The sequence below is a fragment of the Pelodiscus sinensis genome, chromosome 23, assembly GCF_049634645.1.
Source record: "Pelodiscus sinensis isolate JC-2024 chromosome 23, ASM4963464v1, whole genome shotgun sequence".
NCBI classification, from domain to species: Eukaryota; Metazoa; Chordata; order Testudines; family Trionychidae; genus Pelodiscus; species Pelodiscus sinensis.
Genome location: NC_134733.1, coordinates 10,339,303 through 10,357,922, shown reverse-complemented (window position 1 = coordinate 10,357,922; position 18,620 = coordinate 10,339,303). Strand labels below are relative to the sequence as shown.

General features: G+C 47.6%; 1 protein-coding gene across 1 annotated transcript; it reads left to right on the top strand.

The window, feature by feature from the left end:
* Positions 1-313: 313 nt before the first annotated feature.
* On the top strand, positions 314-17,287 carry CASP9 (caspase 9). Its single transcript, XM_006132727.4, has 10 exons — positions 314-562; positions 1,830-2,043; positions 2,879-2,968; positions 4,984-5,021; positions 7,091-7,267; positions 8,488-8,577; positions 10,146-10,293; positions 12,464-12,643; positions 13,894-14,003; positions 16,734-17,287. The coding sequence occupies exons 1-10, from the start codon at positions 431-433 to the stop codon at positions 16,824-16,826; spliced, it is 1,272 nt and encodes a 423-aa protein (XP_006132789.2). The 5' UTR covers positions 314-430; the 3' UTR covers positions 16,827-17,287.
* Positions 17,288-18,620: the final 1,333 nt, after the last annotated feature.

Below are 18,620 nucleotides of genomic sequence, written 5' to 3'. Positions count from 1 at the left end.
TGCTGTTAGCTGTGCAACGCTCCCTCATGGGGAAGAACTGTCTATTAAAGAGGGGGAGTAAATACAACTGAAATCCATCTAGCGGAAGGGCAATAGGGGCTCTAAAGCCCGACAGAGCCGGTAGATTCTTTTCGGCCCCTATGGACAGTAGGGAGGGTGTTGTGAGGGAAGCTGCTGTAAAAAGGGAAGGACAGGCACAGACTGTAGCACAGCCCCTACACGCGGTAGGGCTCAGGGGCGGTCCCTATGGGCTAAGGAACCAAACGGGAGGCCCCTATAGGAGGAGAGGCCTAGGGGAAAGGCGGATCCTATAGACCGCTCCGAAGGGGGCCGGGCTGAGGACGGTTCCCGGAAACAGGCGGAGCATCTCGGCCGTCTCCAGTTTCCCCTCCCGCGGGACCCACCGGAGGGGGTCCCCGGGGTGGCGGGGATGGAGGAGGCTCAGCGGCTGCTGCTGCAGAGGAGCCGCCTGCGCCTGGTGCAAGAGCTGCAGGTGGCTCCGCTCTGGGACCTGCTGCTGCACAAAGGAGTCTTCACCCAGGACATGATCGAGGAGATCCAGGTGGCCTCCCCTACCCTGGGTCCGCTGCTTCCTCCGCACCCGGGGCTGCATCTGGGGAGCTTCTGTCCTGCCCCGCTCCATCCTCCCACCCCCGCCGTTCTGCCCTGGCTGTCGCCACCCCCACCCTGCTCCTGACTTCCTCCTATCCCTGCTCAGCCCCCTCCCCCTTGCTCTGCTCTAGGGTAATTCATATTTACCCCCCCCCCCCCAATAACTAGAGACTGCAGTGTAGAAAAGGGGGCGGTGTCTCTTCTCCCTCCCTTCACATCAACACCCATCCAGCCCCCACTATCGCTGGTGGGGTTGGCACTACCCCCTTCGGCTTCCTGGTGAACTCTCCTGAAATTAACCAAGCAGCCACTAGATGCCATTGTCGGGCTGCGAGCTGCTGGGCCTGTAAACATCTGAACTTTCACAGCCACTGGAAAATCAAAATTTCTGGGTAGCTCCCTGGATTTCTAATATCTCTGCTCTGGGTTATTGCTGGAGCCAAGTTGCAGAGCTGCTGTGAATTTGAGCTTTATGACTTTAGCTGGAAGAGCAACTGTCGGAATGAAAGTGGCATAATTCCCTCCTCCCCACCCCAATCATGGATGAAAACAAGCCAAGAGAAGCTCTTTAAGGCTGGGGTTAGTTTGTATGATACAAAACCAAGCAACTAAAAAGTTATGTATGATACAGTAGAACTTGTCTCATCTTGTGGGAGCCAGTGATGTCTAGTGATTGGAGTGGAGAATGGATCAGATGCCCTGGGTTTTATACCCTCACTCTACCACTAACTTTCTGTCTGACATAGGGAAATGTCTCTGTACCTCAGTTTCCCCACCTATCTCAGATGATAGTACGTGGGTGTCTAATAGGCAGAGTCTTGAGTTTCTCACCAGAGGCTGATGTGGAAGATGGAAGGGCCATCAATGAGTTATGGGGCTTGATGGGGCACGAGAGTTTCAACCACATCTGTGTATAGGTTTTTCCAACAGCAGTTGAATAGAAGTGATATAATTTTTAATACTGTCACTGCCACCTAGAGTTTCTGAAAAACAGCAGTGAAATGGCAGAATCTTCTTCACTCTGCTGACATTTGGACATCAGTAGGCCCTGGAGTTGCCTGGGTACAGACTAAAAAAGCTATACTTGATTAGTTTATGTTCTGTTCTTTTCCTTGCCCTCTCATATTCATCACTGTGCTATTTAGAAATGCTGGACCATTGGCATGACTTGTGCACTGGATGCTAATGCTTTCTGTCTTGGTTTTGCTCCCTTATAGAGAGCAGGCACTCGAAGAGACCAAGCGAGGCAGTTGGTTACAGACCTTCAGACGCGAGGGAGACAAGCTTTTCCTGCATTTGTCTCAAGCCTGCAAGAAACTGGACAGGATGACCTTGCTGCTTTGCTGAGTGAAGGATACAAATTCCCACAGTTGTGTCCAGTTGATATAAAACCAATTAAAATTGGCTTACGTGGTGGAAAGGGTGATACATGTGAGTAGTGGTGTTATTTTCAGAATAAACAAGCAAAATTGGATTCTGCAGTTGTAAGCTCTGTTGCCAGGCAGGTACAGACAGGAGGCTGCCTAACAGCTTGTAAAATCTGATCGTCCACATGTCTTCCAGAATCACTGATTGTATAATCTCAGAGGGGTAGCTGTGTTAGTCTGTATCTTTAAAGATAATGAGTACAGACAGTCCCCGGGTTACGTACAAGATAGGGACTGTAGGTTTGTTCTTAAGTTGAATTTGTATGTAAGTCGGAACTGGTACATATTGTAGGAGAAACTCTAGCCAAACATTTCTCCAGAGCTCAGTTTTATTCTCCCACATCTCACTTCCCTCAGTCCTTTATTCTCAAGCTGAGGTGTCTGCTGAGAAAAGCCGCTCCGCGTCTCCCTGGTCTGCTGGGGAGGGAGCGCTAGCTTCGCATCTCCCTGGTCTGCTGGGGGGAAGCAGCTAGTGCGGGGTTGCCTCACCCCGTTTGTAAGTAGGGATCCGATGTAAGTCGGATCCATGTAACCCGGGGACTGCCTGTAGTCCTGGCACACCTTAGAGACTAACACATCATATATTAGTTCATGAGCTTTCCTGGGTAAACCCACTTAATCAGATAAGTTGAAGTGGAAAATACAGAATCCAAGGTATGTATAACAACAAAAGCAGTTTCCAGTCAATTGTAGGACTTGTGATAATGAAGCTAAGGCTATGTCTACACTGGGAAATTATTTCAAAATAACTTATTTTGAAATAGTTATTTTGGGAGTTATTATTTCAAGTCTATAGGAAGAATGGTCACTCAAGGCCCAGATGCCTTCTACCTTTACAGATGTGAAGGATCCTGAATATTTGCCTGCCCCAGTCCGAACTGTGACTGAAAGATGCCAAGAGCCGGGGCGTCCCAGTGTAGCGTCTCAAGGTAAGCTGTCTCTGCTAGTCAGTTATTGACTTACACCCTGTCTGTCCTTCATTCCTTCTCCTCTCTCCCCAGACTTCATGAAGGTCCCTTCAGCCCATCTTCTTCAGGGATGCTCAGGGTGGCCAGCATACTGTGCCAATCCTCCTCCTGGTTGTAGTACCCTCCGGAGCAGTGGTGGGTTGGAGTGCCACCTGTAGCCCATTGGGGTTCCACCTGTGGCCTGTGCACCCCCTCTCTGTCCCCTTCCCCCATGTGCCTCTTGTGCACTGGGGCAGTGGAGCCCTGCACTTACCTACTGCTCCCCCTCCCTCCCAACACTTTTGCAGTGCTGTGAATCAGCTGATTCGTGGGGGTTCAAGCTCTGGGAGGGAAGGGCAGGAGCAGGGACGGAGCACAACTCAGCAGATTCATGATGCCCCAGAAGTGCTGGGAGGGAGAGGAAGGAGTAGGAAGTGAAGAGCTCCATGCGTGAGAGGCATGGGGGAAGGGTCAGAGAGCAGATGCTGCAGGTGAACCCCAATGGGCTACAGGCTGCCCATCACTGGATTTCAATCTTGCGATCCACTGAGTCGAAGGAGAGCCACTCATGCGACCCACTCACTGCCTTGGTTGTCAGTCACTGCTCTGGAGTGTATCTGTGCTGCTCCATAATTCCTCTGGAGGCACTTTCTCTGCCCTGCACCTTCCTCTGCCCTGCACCTTCCTCTGTCTGCAGCCTTTTGCCAGAGGCTGGGCTGATCTCACTGCCTACACATTGTTCCCATTCCCTGCCCATCTAGGTGTCGCTTCTGAGCCATTCTGATTTTCTCCTTGTGTGCAGGGACTAGCAGCCACCTGCAGCTGTTTCCTTCTGTTGAACGGGTATCTCCATGTATTCTTACTTCAATCACAGCCATAGTGTTGGTCCATGTTTCTGGCTAGTGGCTAGGAGCCTCTGAGCCATTAACTGAACTCAGAAAATACCAAGATTAAAACCAGATTAAAAACAAGACTCTGTCGTGACTGATCCATCCACCAAAGTTCTGAATAATGGGAGAGGTGCAGCCATAAGGGATATAGTACGATGTACAGTATTTGTTAATTTGAGATCTAATTTAATCAATCTGAACAACCAGATGCCACCAGAACAAGTTGGAGTTGTACCATGGATTGTTACAGAGACTTTTCTAGGCCAGGCTAGTTTGCCTGTGTGTGAGGTGGTAAGGCTCTTGATGATTTCCCATCCAATTCTCTTCTGACAAGCAGAGCTCAAATTTATGACTCTGTGGGCAATACTCTTTGAGTATGTCTACACTACAGTGTTATTTCGAAATATCTAATTTCAAAATAGTTATTTTGAAATATCTTATTTCGAAATAACGCGTCTACACACAAAATGCATTTCGAAATACCTTTTTGGTATTTCGAAATAGCGCATCCACACTGATTGGACGCTGAATCGCATTTAAGGCCAGCCGGAATTGGTTCCAGTGGGGCATCAGGTCAGAAGTTACCTTGTGGCCAGGACAGTCAGCAGGGCACCCTGGGAAGGGCTGGAGGCCCCCTATTTCGAAATAAGTGTCTACACAGCGCTTGTTTTGAAATAGCAATTTCGAAATTGGTGCAATTCCTCGTGGAATGAGGATTACTAATTTTGAAATAAGCCCTCCTCTATTTCGAATTAATTTCAAAATAGCAGTTGGCTTGTGTAGGCGCTAGGAAAGTGATTTTGAAATAAGGATTGTTATTTCGAAATAACTTTGCTGCATAGACATACTCTTTGACTGGCAGTATCCAAAGCCATGATAAATGAACCTCCAGAATGTCTCTCTCAATGTCTCCAGTAAATGAACAATCAGATAATGAAATATTACTTTCCTGTGTGTGGCTAGGAATAAGGAGGCATTCAGGTGTGACTGAATGTATCCAGAAATAAAGTGCATTAATATTAATCCTTTTAAGCAGGGACCTAACCCTCTAATGAATGTGCGGTAGATAGTGGAGCTGTATGTCATTTCTCTCTTATCATGTTATAGGTTGTGCTGAAGACAGATCCAGGAAGAACTCAGATATGGTTAGTATCTTGTTTTTCTATACAGTATTTTTACTTATTTCTTACCTGAACCACCTCCTTTTTCTCCCCCACCATCACCCACTTTGAATCCCATTTTTAAAAGGACTTAGGCTCTTAAGACTCTGATCTACAAAGGTATTTAGGAGTCTAAAGGGAAGACAGGTGCCTAGTGTAATTTTCAAAAGTATCTATGCAGATGAGTTGCCTACGTTCCATTGAAAGTCTATGGGAGTTAGATACCTTTCTCACTAAGGTACTGTTATAAATCTTGCTAGGCACTTGACATCATTTCAGGTGCCTAAATACCTTTGTAAGATTCTGTCTATACTAAAAAGGATATGTCAGTGTAATGGGCTAAAAGACTTTTCATCTGGTACAGCTTATATCTGTTTCCCCAATTAAATAAGCTATAACAGCAAAAGGCCTTTTTCATGGGTATAACTGCATCTGCTCTAGGGACTTTGCTAGCCCTAGAACATTCAATTATGGGTGTGATTGTCCTTCCTCTCCCTAACCCAGGGATGGACAATCATTTTTACTGGGGTGACCACACCAAAATGTTGGTAAGTGGTCAGGGGCCACACTTTTCTATGGAGGAGGTGCAGGGTCTGGGACGGAGGCAGGGTGCAGAAGGGAGCTATTGGGGTGAAGGAGAGAGTGTAGGGTCTGAGAGGGAGTTTGGGTGAAGGAGGGGGTTGTGACCTGGGGCAAGGGATTAGGGTGCAGGAGAAGATTCTGACCTGGGGGAGGAATTCAGAGGGTTTAGGTTATGGCCAGGGCATTGGGGTGCAGCAGGGGGTACAATGTTGGAGAGGGGGTATGGATGCAAGTGAGGACTCTGGTCCTAGGGTGGGATATTGGAGGGGGTGCAGGGTCTGGGAGGGAGTTGTGACCTGGAACAGGGGGGAGCAGAATGCAGAGGGTTTGGGTGGCAACCTGAGGCAGGGAGTTGGGCTGTGGGAGGGAGTGAGGTGCCAGATGCTGGTTCTGGCCAGGAGGCGCTTACCTAGGTGGCTCCCTTCCAGCAGCCCAGCGGGACCTGCAGGGACCACACCTGAGGATTCCAATGGGTCCCATGGGAGCCAAAGGATTGGTGGGCCGGATCCAGTCTGCAGGCTGTATTTTGCTCGCCTCTGCCCTAACCAACAGTGCTATGCTGACACAACTTTTGAGTGTCAAGTAGGCCTAAATCTGTTCCTCAGTGCCAAAGTTAAAGGGATTTAGGTGCTTTTGAAATTTTTTGTCTGCAGTCTGGTAATTTATATTGTGCGTATTTACAGTTTATTTGACTCAAACAGTATTGTGTTGTTTAAAAGATAAATAATTACTAGCAAATGTGACTTTGATGTCCAGGTGTCAGATCTAGCATCTGAATGAGTCCTGCTGCTTTGACGGGGCTAGCTCAGTTCAGATTAGATCAATTGTCACACCACCCTTACTCCTCTAATGGCAACATAAATATGACCAGCCACATAGCCAAATATTTTTCCCTTAGCAATTACTATCAAGACAACTAATAATTAACTCGTGCAACACTTAGAGTGTGCTGTATTTGTATAGTGGGTATTTTAGGTTTGTAATTATAGTGTGAAATATACTAAGATAAACCCCTCACTAATGGAAATGTACTGCGCACACGAATGCAGCATGATTGTTACAACTGAATATAGTACCATGAATGCAGACCTATGTGTTTAGTAAAGTGGAGGCCAAGTTCATCCTTGTTGTAAGTCAATGGAAGTTAATTTGGCCCTGTATCCATTTCAATCAAGCCCTGATTTTGCTGATCCCATTGATTTCAATTGGACTGCATGAATAAAGTAAAGCTAGATGTGCTACATTATCCCAGTAGTTTGTATTCACTCCTTAGTGGTGTGTGGATCCCATTCTCCACCCCTCATCCTGGGCAAATAATACATTGAATTCACCGAAGCAATCCAATGAGCTTCATGAAAAGTCGCATTTTTGGTTCAGAGTTGCATCCTGCTGGATTAGCCAGTGGGCACTGAATAAACGTAGGTTTAGTTCAGTCTGTCTGCTGACTGCTCCCCTGTGGCGACATGTGCCAGGTTTATGTTCTGAAAGCTGACCCGTGTGGCTACTGCCTCATCATCAACAACGTCAATTTCATTGAAACGTCTGACCTGTCTTCTCGAGAGGGCTCCAACGTAGACTGTGAGAAACTGGAGAAGCGCTTCAAGTCACTGCACTTTGATGTCCTCATCCGACAAGATCTCAAAGCTCAGGTAAGGGTGGAAGCATCTGCCGAGAGGCGATGGCCTAAGAGCTTTTGCTGCAAGCGGAGGTGTGGCTGTAGCACAGACAGAGCATACCCATGCTAGCTGTAATCTCACTAGTTCAGATAACAGTCATACGGACATGGCAGCATAGGCTGACTGCCTGTGTACATGTCCTCCAGCAAGTCTGGGACATTCTTGGGTGGCTTCAAATCCATAACACCACATTGACACTGCTCCCATTATCCATGCTAGCTAGATCAAAGCTGACATTGTTGTACCTACCTCTGGTACAATCCCATGTTCATTTGCAGTGTAGACATACCCTAACGGTGTTGCTATAGGGTGACAATGTGTGCTCTGATGTTAAAGCCACATTTCCCCCCCACCCCAAACTTCAGTGTTCGAAGAAACAATCATCTTGTCTTTTACTGCTATAGGAACAGAACAAACAAGAACCCTCATGATTTGGTCTCTCGGGGCAGAGTTTTTATTCCTGAAGATGATTTATAACTAATTGTCTAAGGATGTATCTCTTTGATACCTCTGACTTAGCTTCTCTCATATTGGGGTACCCAGGAGCTCAATTTTCTGTTTGTCTTGTCTTATAGAATGGTTGATCTTAAGTAGGACATTCAATCTCTTGGAGCGCCCATTTCTACCCAAACAAATGTGTTGGATTATTTATCAATCTGAGGCAGTGCATTGGTTGGCCTGGATGCACTGCCTTCCAGTTGTGATGCATTCGGATCAAACACAGAAGTGAGCGTGTCCTTTACAACAGCAACATGCAGAAGAAATCTCTTTGGTTCAACAGTAAATGTGAAGTAGCAGGAGGTTGCAGTGACTCTCTGAACGTGTTCCATATAACAGTGGCTCATTGTCCCACGTGCAGAACAGAGGGTGGGACTCTGTGTCAGCGTTACAGAACCGTCATCTTGCTTGGCACTGATTTTAGCAGCCTTCTTGGCAAAAGGGAGGGGAAGGAGTGGGCTCTGGAGTGAGGCATGGGTCTGCTCTCCTCCACCAAGCCGAATCTCCAAATCAGCATGGAGCAGTGTGTGCTTGTGTGTGCTCTTGTGTGGGTCAGACTTTGGGGGAATCAGTCCAACCTTTCAGCAGTGTGACATTGACGTGAGATTGACAAGGGGTAGAACTGGTGATAACCCTTGCTAAATTGGCGACTCAGAATGGCAGTGTTGAAGTCTAACCATTGCAAATGTGTGTAGGAAATTGCCTCGGAGTTGCAGCGCCTGGCTAGGCAGGACCACAGCGCTCTGGACTGCTGCCTGGTGGTGATCCTTTCCCATGGGTGTCAGGTAGGAGGATCGGCATTCTCGTTCACATCTCTCCGGGCTTGGGGGAGAAGCCTGCTCCTGAAAAGCCTGTTGTGTTGGTTGCCAACATTCCCTGGGTATCAGAGAGGGGACTGGTTTCTTCTCCCTCCTGTCCTGATCTCATCCCATGGGCGTAAACCAGTGGGACCTCTCCCTTCCTTGCTGTGTATTGCCAAGCTCTAACTGCGTCCTGAGCCAAGTGTTCAGCATGGTGGCGATTGCCTGATCACCATGTATGATGGAGGCCTCACTTGATGGCAGGCATGGAGGTTGCTTTATAACTGTGAAATGTTTCGATGAGGGGCAACTTTCTGGGACATGGGGACTACGTCTAGACTGGCATGATTTTCCGGAAATGCTTTTAACGTAAAAGTTTTCCGTTAAAAGCATTTTCGGAACAGAGCGTCTAGACTGGCAGGACGCTTTTCTGCAAAAGCACTTTTTGCGGAAAAGCGTCCGTGCCAATCTAGATGCGCTTTTCCGCAAAAAATCCCTGATCTCCATTTTCGCGATTGGGGCTTTTTTGCGGAAAACAAATCTGGGCTGTCTACACTGGCCCTTTTGCGCAAAAGTTTTGCACAAAAGGACTTTTGCCCGAACGGGAGCAGCATAGTATTTCCGCAAGAACACTGACAATCTTACATGAGATCGTCAGTGCTTTTGCGGAAATTCAAGCGGCCAGTGTAGACAGCTGGCAAGTTTTTCCGGAAAAGTGACTGATTTTCTGGAAAAACTGGCCAGTCTAGACGCAGCTGGGGTGTGTTCAGAGTTTATTGTTGATGTGGGTAGCCCACTGCTCAACAATGTTTTATATGGGGTAATTTGACATCAGCCAGGGGAACTTCCAGGGGTCACTGAGTATGTGTGTCCAATTGCAGGCTGAACCACACTAATCCAGCACTCTCTGGTGCGGCAACATCCATGGTCTGGCATGATTTGAGTTAGCCAGATGTCCACTTGTCCCAGGTGTAGCCAAATTTCCTGACATCCCATAAAGTTTGTTTACAGCCACCCGTCCTGGCTCTCGGTGTTCTGTGCTGTTCTTTAGCTCTAATTTACCCGGAACTGCCTTTTAAGACCCCCCACTAAGCAGTGGAAGGGTTGGCAATGCTGCTAGACAAGATTAACCTCCTGTGGCTTAGAAAATTCTCTGGTTCGGCACCGGTCAGGTCCCAAGGGTGCCAGACTAGAGATAGTCAACCTGTAGCAGTAATAAATACCGGTCGGTATTAGCGCCTAGCTAGAGGAAATGAGGTGAAATTACAGAAATGGCTGTTAGGAAGCTATGGGACAGAGGGTAAATTAGAAGTGAGAAATCCCACTTTGTGGGGGAAAAGAGCTATTGGAAGATCAGGAGCCTGGGTTTCTAGAGTTTGGAGGGTTTAAAATAACACCTGGATTTTCTCTCTCCGTAACTCACATCCCAAATACTAGAGCATCAGACCCTCCTGGCATACAAGGAAAGGCTTCTAAAGTGGAGGTTGTTTATACCAGAGAAAAGGGTGACCAATTGCCTGAGTGTGAACAGCCTGTGGATTTTGCTTTTTCAGACCAGCCACATTCAGTTTCCTGGCGGCATTTACGGCACAGACGGAAAGCGCATTCCAGTTGAAAAGATTGTGAACTACTTCGATGGGTCCCACTGCCCAAGCTTAAGAGGAAAACCCAAACTCTTTTTTATTCAAGCCTGTGGCGGAGGTGAATATTGGCTTTAGCTCCACTAGTGTTTTGCCTTAGGTCAGTGAGGGGCAGCCTACGCTGGTGAGTGGGGCTGCAGAAGTGGCCCTCCTCCAGCTCAGCTGCAAAATTATTGTACCCAACACGGTCTCCCAAGTTGGGCTAGTTTTGCTCACTGCGCTTGTCTACCGAGAATTTGGGAGTTGTGCCGATTGAGCCGTAGCAGCGCTTGATTGGATGCAGAGGGGGCGCAGGTCTCTGTCACTCAGTGTAGTGTGCAATCAGCACTCTTCTCACTTCACATGAGTGTCACTTTAGTAATATCAGTAGCAAAAAAACCCCAAACCCAATGTGATTGAAAACCAGTGAAATCTGGCAACTGTGTGCATGGGCAACAGTAAACCAGATATCTCATGGGTCACACATAGAACTGCAATGGGCAGTGTGTGGCCCACAGGCTGCCGTTTGCCCCCCACTGCCTTAGGGGCTCCTTCAGGAGAAGAAGCAGCTGTGTGTCTGCTTGCGTGTGCATTGGCACTTGAAGTATAATAATTCTACATCACCTCTTTCCTTTGCTGTTCTTCTTCCCTTTGCTCAGCCTGATTCTCTTGTTCTCTGCCTTGTATTTATATTGCTTGGGCCAGAGGTGGGCAATCATTTTTGCCGGGGGGTGGGGGGGGGAGGCATAATGAATTTTTCTATGTGGTTACAGACTGTTTCCACCCCCAGAAGGGGCGTGGCCTGGAAACAAAGGGGCCGGGCTGGGGATTAGCCTCCCCCAGAGTTGTCTGGGGCTGGAGGCTTTGAATTAAAAACACAACAAAGGGCTCACGGCTCACGGCCCTGTCACTCCCACATTGCCTGGCAGCCTCCCAGGGTTGCTGTGACTATTTAAAGAGCTTGCAGCTCCAGCCACTGCCAGGGTAGCACCATGAAGTGCAACGTGAGCCATTTAAATAGGATCCTGCTGCCTGAGCCACCGCCTGGAAATTCGGTGGAGTGGGCAGCAGGATATAAATAGAAAGTGGCCGGAGGCAGTCTGCAGGCCAGCTCAAAGTGTTCAGTGGGCCGGACCCAGCCCCCTGAGCCTCGTCTTGTCCAGCCCTGACTTAGGCATCGTGCTGATTGGCCTAGAGAGCGAGGTTTCTAACGACTGAGCCGCTAGAAGCGCTTCAGAGCAGAAGGTGCATTCCACCGCAGTAGAACTGATTGTAAGGAGCTTTGGGGAGAGGGAAGCAACCTGGTGCCACTCCTGCATGTTCTCTGGCACAGCTGATTGGTTCAGTTCTCTGCATTTGGCTCAGAGCATCTGGCTGGCAGGAATGGACTCTGCACTGGGGTGAATTGCAGTGGCTCTGAGTCTGCCACTGTAGCAGAGGCTGAAACAAAAGGCTCCTTTCATTGGAAGACCAGACTTGCTAATGAGTGGGGGGCTTGTCATGTCTCCTTCTCCACTCTGGCATGATAAATGCAGAAGTGGGGGCCAGCAAGTGTACCCCAAAGCCTGATCTACCAGGCTTTGGTATAAAACTTCCCCCAAAATCTTAAAAAACCTAGATCTTGGGAATAAAACTTCCGCTGCCACCTCCCAAATGTTGATAAAGAAATCAGGGGAAAGATCATTTGGGAAATCTCATCCCTAAAATAAAAATCAGCGCACACAAGTAACCAATGCCAGGTTAATAAAAAGAAAAGAAAGAACTTTTATTATTACAACAATATTCTTGTTGCAAGCATAATGACTAGATGGGAAGGTAACAAAATATACTCATGGAGAAACTCCATGGGCCTAGAACTTAGTTACAAAGAAAAGCCAAAACATCTTTTAAGCAGTGCCAGATCTCAGATCCCATACCCAACCCTTAAAACAATAAAGCCTAACGAAACTACCTAAACTTTACCCTACTTACAGAAAATGAAGAATGGTGTCTTGGAGAGAGAGAGACATGCTTGTCCCTCTCTGTAGCTGCAGAGAACTCTCTCAGAGGGACAAAAGGAGAAAGGAAAAAACCCAAATTCCTTTGTCCCAGTTTGAAAGTCCCACCTACATTCCTACTGGTCACTCCACCTGGCTCGGTGTAGTTAACTCCTTAATCCCCAGGCTGCTGGCTAACCCTCATAATCATGACAGGGCTCACGGCTTATTGCTTACGTAAGTAGCAGAGAAGGGTTTTTTGTTTGCTTCTCGCAGAGCAAAAAGACCGAGGATTTGAGGTGGATTCTGATTCACCCGTAAACCAACTTCATGGAGATTCTTTAGCGTCGGATGCACGTCCCTTTCAGATGCAGCCCAGTAACTTGGATGAGCCGGATGCAGTAGCCAGCTTACCCACTCCCAGTGACATCTTGGTATCCTACTCAACTTTTCCAGGTGAGATGGGGTGAGGAAAGCACTGGCCTAGCAAGAAGGCAGCAGATAGAGCATTGTCCGAGGATTCAGCAGGTTTGAGTTCTGTTCCTGACTCTGACCTGCCGGCTGACACTTCCCCACCTTCTGCCTCAGTTTCACCAGCTGTAAAATGAGGAGAATGATCCTCATCACCTTTTTAAAACACGTTCAGATCTATGGATGGAAAGTACAATGTAAGAGAGAGGGTGGGCTTCTTATTTTCTCTCTTCGACACCCTTAAAGGACCTCTTCTTTGGTGAATAATAACACTCTGCATTTGCCATCTGAGGATCTCAGTCCTTTGCAAGCATTACATGAGCCCCTCACCTGCACAAAGCAAGCAATTATTACCCCCATTTTAGATGAAGGAAACAGGCACAGAAAGGGTTTTTTTTTACATGCCCCAGCTCATCCAGTGAGTCTGTAGCCACTGGATGAGTCTCTGCTTCATGGAGGCTATAGGTGTTCTAGTGATGGATTTAGAAGAAGTTATCTATAGGGTGGAAATTCTATCCCCAAAGGCAGGGGAGGGGACCTTTTGGTGAGTAGCAGCAGAAAAATCAGTTGGGCTGTGTCCAGATTCAGGGTTTTTTTCGAAAAAACTTCACCTGCGTCTAGACTGCAGCCGCGTTCTTTAGAAATTAAATCGAAAGAATGCGGCTTTTCTTTCGACGGCAGTAAGCCTAATTTCACAAGGAAGAACGCCTTTTTTCGAAAGTGCTCTTTCGAAAAAAGGCGTTCTTGAATGCAAACAGGGGTTTTTCGAAAGAGAGCATCCAGACTGCCTGGGTGCTCTCTTTCGAAAAAGCGGCTTGCTTTTTCGAAAGTTCCGCTTGCAGTCTAGACGCTCTTTTTCGAAAGAGGCTTGCAGTCTAGACATAGCCTTGGGGGTGACACACCAGTAAAAATAAAAACCGAAACCACCACACCTCACTCACCTGGCCCCCAGCGAGAAGCCAAAAACAAACAAAGCATCCCAACTCACTCACCTCACTCACACTCCACTTGGGGAGCCAGGGCTCCACTCATGCTCCAGGCCCCCAAGGGGACACCGAAGCTTGGGGCTCCAGCCCCACAGCATGGAGATTTGCTCTGGGCCGGATCAAAGTAAGCCGGGAGCTGGATCAGGCCTGTGGGCCGTAGGATCCTCACCTCTCCTTATGGAGTTAGGAAGAAACCCCAAAGGCCTGTTGTCGACAGCGAGTTCCTTACTTTCTCCGTGTTCTCCTAAGGTTTTGTCTCCTGGCGGGATACGCACAGCGGCTCATGGTACATCGAAACACTGGACAGCGTCCTTGAGCAATATGCCCATAATGAAGACCTGCTAAACATGCTACTCAGGGTAAAGGTTCCTCTTTATGACTGTTGTGGGATGTAGGCATGTGTGCTTGCAGTTAGGCGTTAGACCAAGGATGGGCAATCATTTTTTACCAGGGGCCACTTCAGATATTTTTGAAGTGCCCCCGGGCCACACTGGAAGGGGTGGGGCCTCAAGAGGGCAGGGCGGGGTCAGGATACTTCCTTGATTCCCTACCCACAGACCATGATTGGTTTCGGGGTGGGGGAGTGTGTGAAGTCTTTGCCCCCCGCCAGCGGTTCCCCCTAGGCGCCCATGCCCCTGGCGGTGGGAGGAGACTTTGCACACTCCCCCGCCCCCAAACCCTGATTGGCCTAGGGGCAGAAGAGGGAGTGCGCAATCAGGGCTTGGGAGCAGGGGAGTGCGCAAACTCTCCTCCCACCCTGCCAAGAGCACATGGCGCGTCTAAGTACCGCGTGCTCCTTGCAGAGTGGAAGAAGCTTCGGGTGCTTCCCCCAATCCCAGGCCCTAATTGTCCAAGGGGCGGGGGAGCTGCAGGGCCTCCACGGGCCAGATCAACCCACTTGGCAGGCCAGATCCAGCCCACGGATCCTGCCCACCCCTGCGTTAGCCTCTTACATTTTCAGCAGTGGCAAGTGATTTTTTTGAGTGCTTCACTTTTGTGGGACCCAACAAGAAATGCCTCAAAAAAGTCTGAAGATCAGCTCCATTTCAGGTCTCACACCCAAAATCACAAGTCACTCTTGAAAATCTTGGCCTTAACCTTTGCCTAGTGGCCTGCCCTAGCTTGGCCTCAGAGCCAAGAACCATCTGTCTGTCCTGTCACAAAACAACACAACAGAGCAACCAGCAGCAGCACAATATAATCGAAATAATTTCCTACTTGGACATATAATAGCAAACAAGACAGGGCTGTGTTTGTACGTTCTCCATATTTGGCTTAGCTTGTTGCTTTTACACTCTCTGCTGCCGTGATGAGTTTTTGATTTGTCTCCTGGATCATCCTACTATTTATATGGATAACCCCACCAGATGCTTGTCTTAATGTTACTTGTTATCTTGGTGTGTGAGCGATGTCACTGCATCTTAATTATGTGCATGGAATGTAAATGTGTGTGTATATGAACCAGTAAGTTTGAGTATATACTAATGAAGGGAAGGCAGAGGTTCTCAGAAATAACTCTCCCATATTGCAAAGGATGGGTCTGGTGTTTTAGAAATAATTCACTGAAAATCCTTACCTCCCAAACGAATGTTTAAGGGCACTTGTTCTGCTACTACAGCCATCACACTGCTGTGAAATAGCCCAAAAAGGTCCATTTTGCTCTCTAGCAAAAACAACACTGTGTTTACTCTGCAGTGCCCAACAATAACCATCATCCTTCACTTACCAGAAATTGTGAATTGTGCATCTACCAACAACTCAGATAGCTGGATGGGAAGTTGTTATTTTGTCAGTCCAGGACTAGGCAAATGAACTTCCAGATTTCCGAATTTTGTCTGTCTTTTGAGTAACCCATATGTAAAGAAGCATCCTAAACTGTCTTCAAAGCAGGAAAGAAAAATTGTTCTCTCAGTCTCCTGGACCTAATTCTGCTCCAATTGAAGTCAGTGGCACAACTCCCATTGATTGCAATGAACTCAGGATCAGGCCCTCTACTTCCAAGTTGGTCAAACTGCTTTCAATCTGGCACGTGGATGCTTAGAAATCATTCAGTCCCAGTGCAGAATTCTTGGGGAGGCGATGGGGACTCTTAGCAAATGCAAGAGGGAAGAGAGATTATACCATCGGTTTCTGCCTGAACTAGGGCACTTTCTCCCTACCCTCAGCATAACAGATCTTTCTGTTTTGAAAAAAACTCCCGGAAAGTGTTGACACACAAGAAATGATTAATTTCTTCTGAGCAAAGGAAAGGTTGTTTCTGATTCATACCAAGACCTGCCTGTGTGGGCAGGTGTTGGTGATACAGGCATGATTGCTCACAGGAAGCCCTCGGATGTTAGCATCTGATGAGAATGGGCTCTGAAGCATTTTAGAGGCAAAAACCTATTCACAGGGGCTGTGTCTAGACTGGCCAGTTTTTCCGGAAAATCAGCCGCTTTTCCGGAAAAACTTGCCAGCTGTCTACACTGGCTGCTTGAATTTCCGCAAAAGCACTGACTTCCTACTGTAAGAAATCAGTGCTTTTTGCGGAAATATTATGCTGCTCCCGTTTGGGCAAAAGTCCCTTGTGCGCAAAACTTTTGCGCAAAAGGGCCAGTGTAGACAGCTGAGATTTGTTTTGCGCAAAAAAGCCCCAATCGCGAAAATGGCAATCGGGGCTTTTTTGCACAAAAGTGCGTCTAGATTGGCCACAGACGCTTTTCCACAAAAAGTGCTTTTGCGGAAAAGCATCCATGCCAATCTAGACGCTCTTTTCCAAAAATGCTTTTAACGGAAAATTTTTCCGTTAAAAGCATTTCCGGAAAATCATGCCAGTCTAGACGTAGCCAGGCTCTTTATGAAGCCAGTGCGAAGATATCACACAAGACCTGCTCTGGGATGCTGCCCTGCACTTCTCCAGAGTTGTCTTAATTCTGCCAGCAAAAAAACACCGTCACCGTACAAATGTTAAACCTATCCACTGCCTCTCCTCCCCCTTCCCTAACATAGGCAGCCCTCCTGACTACATGGATTGTTAACTGTGCTGGGAAAAGCGGTTTCCCCACACTCAGCCAGCAACCAGCCCGCTCCTTGGCTTTTCTCTTTCCCAGGTGGCTCGTGATGTGTCTGCTAAAGGACGGTACAAGCAGATGCCGGGCTGCTTTAACTTCCTCCGTAAACAATTCTTCTTCATGACCGAATGAAGTTGTGGCTGGGAGGTCTCTGCCTACACCCAGAGAGTCACCAAGAAGCCTGCAGAGATTCTGCACCTGGCCATGATTGCTCTGAACCGATGCTTCTGTTTGCGTGGATTCGTTTCTCCTGGGAAGCTTAATGTGATTCCACTCTCATTACGGTGAAATCAACGTCTCAGCTGCTGCCCGATCAGGCCAAGACTGGTCGTGTCCTCATTTCAGACAGGTGACAGGACTGCAGGGAAAAGTCCTGCCCTCCACTAGTCCGGAGGGCCATTCCAGTAGCCATTTATGGCCCCACTCTAGCTACAATTACAGGAGGCGAGGGCAAAGTGTTGGCAGTTTGTAATTGTGCTTGTGTTTATTCTCTTTCAATCAAAAGTGCACCTGAATTGAAAGCCAGTATTAGGGGGGATAGTTTTGCAGCATCTGTTGCCCTTTTGTATTAAAGACCCCGCTCTTTATATATAGTTTGTCTTGCTCTGTTATTCAGAGAGTAGTTATTAATGGTTCACAATCCTGCTGGAAAGGTATAACAAGTGCAGTTCTGCAGGGGTCTGTTCTCGGACCGGCTCTCTTCAATATCTTCATCAGCGATTTAGATATTGGCATAGAAAGTACGCTTATTAAGTTTGCAGATGATACCAAGCTGGGATGGATTGCAACTGCTCTGGAGGACAGGGTTATAATTCAAAATGATCTGGACAAATTGGAGAAATGGTCTGAGGTAAACAGGATGAAGTTTAATAAAGACAAATGCAAAGTGCTCCACTTAGGAAGGAACAATCAGTTTCACACATACAGAATGGGAAGCGACTGTCTAGGAAGGAGTATGGCAGTAAGGGATCTAGGGGTTATAGTGGACCACAAGCTGAATATGAGTCAGCAGTGTGATGCTGTTGCAAAAAAAGCAAACATGATTCTGGGATGCATTAACAGGTGTGTGTGTTGTGAGCAAGACACGAGAAGTCATTCTTCCGCTCTACTCTGCCCTGGGTAGGCCTCAGTTGGAGTATTGTGTCCAGTTCTGGGCACTGCATTTCAAGAAAGTTGTGGAGAAATTGGAGAGGGTCCAGAGAAGAGCAACAAGAATGATTAAAGGTCTAGAGAACATGACCTATGAAGGAAGGCTGAAGGAATTGGGTTTGTTTAGTTTAGAAAAGAGAAGACTGAGGGGGGGACATGGTAGCCGTTTTCAGGTATCTAAAAGGGTGTCATAAGGAGGAGGGAGAAAACTTGTTCATCTTGGCCTCTGAGGAATAGAACAAGAAGCAATGGGCTTAAACTGCAGCAAGGGAGATTTAGGTTGGACATTAGGAAGAAGTTCCTAACTGTCAGGGTAGTTAAACACTGAAATAAATTGCCCAGGGAGGTTGTGGAATCCCCATCTCTGGAGATATTTAAGAGTAGGTTAGATAAATGTCTATCAGGGATGGCCTAGACAGTATTTGGTCCTGCCATGAGGGCAGGGGACTGGACTCGATGACCTCTCGAGGTCCCTTCCAGTCCTAGTATTCTATGATTCTATGAGTCTCCTGTTTCTTCTCCCCCTAGCCTGGCATTCTCTGATGTCTCTCTTGCTGCTAGGCTTCTCCCAGGGTCTAGGGGAATAAAAGCACGGCAGTTTTAGTAAAAGGTATTTTGCTGGCTCTTCATTAACTCTCCTGCTAATGAATTCTCACAGCCATCCAGGCTTACCAGGAACACCAGAGTGGCTTAGACCAGCTGCAGCTAGTCTGTGATGCTTAATGGCTGATTCTTTATTTAAAATCAGGTGCGTGATTCCTTTGGCTGCTGTTTTTA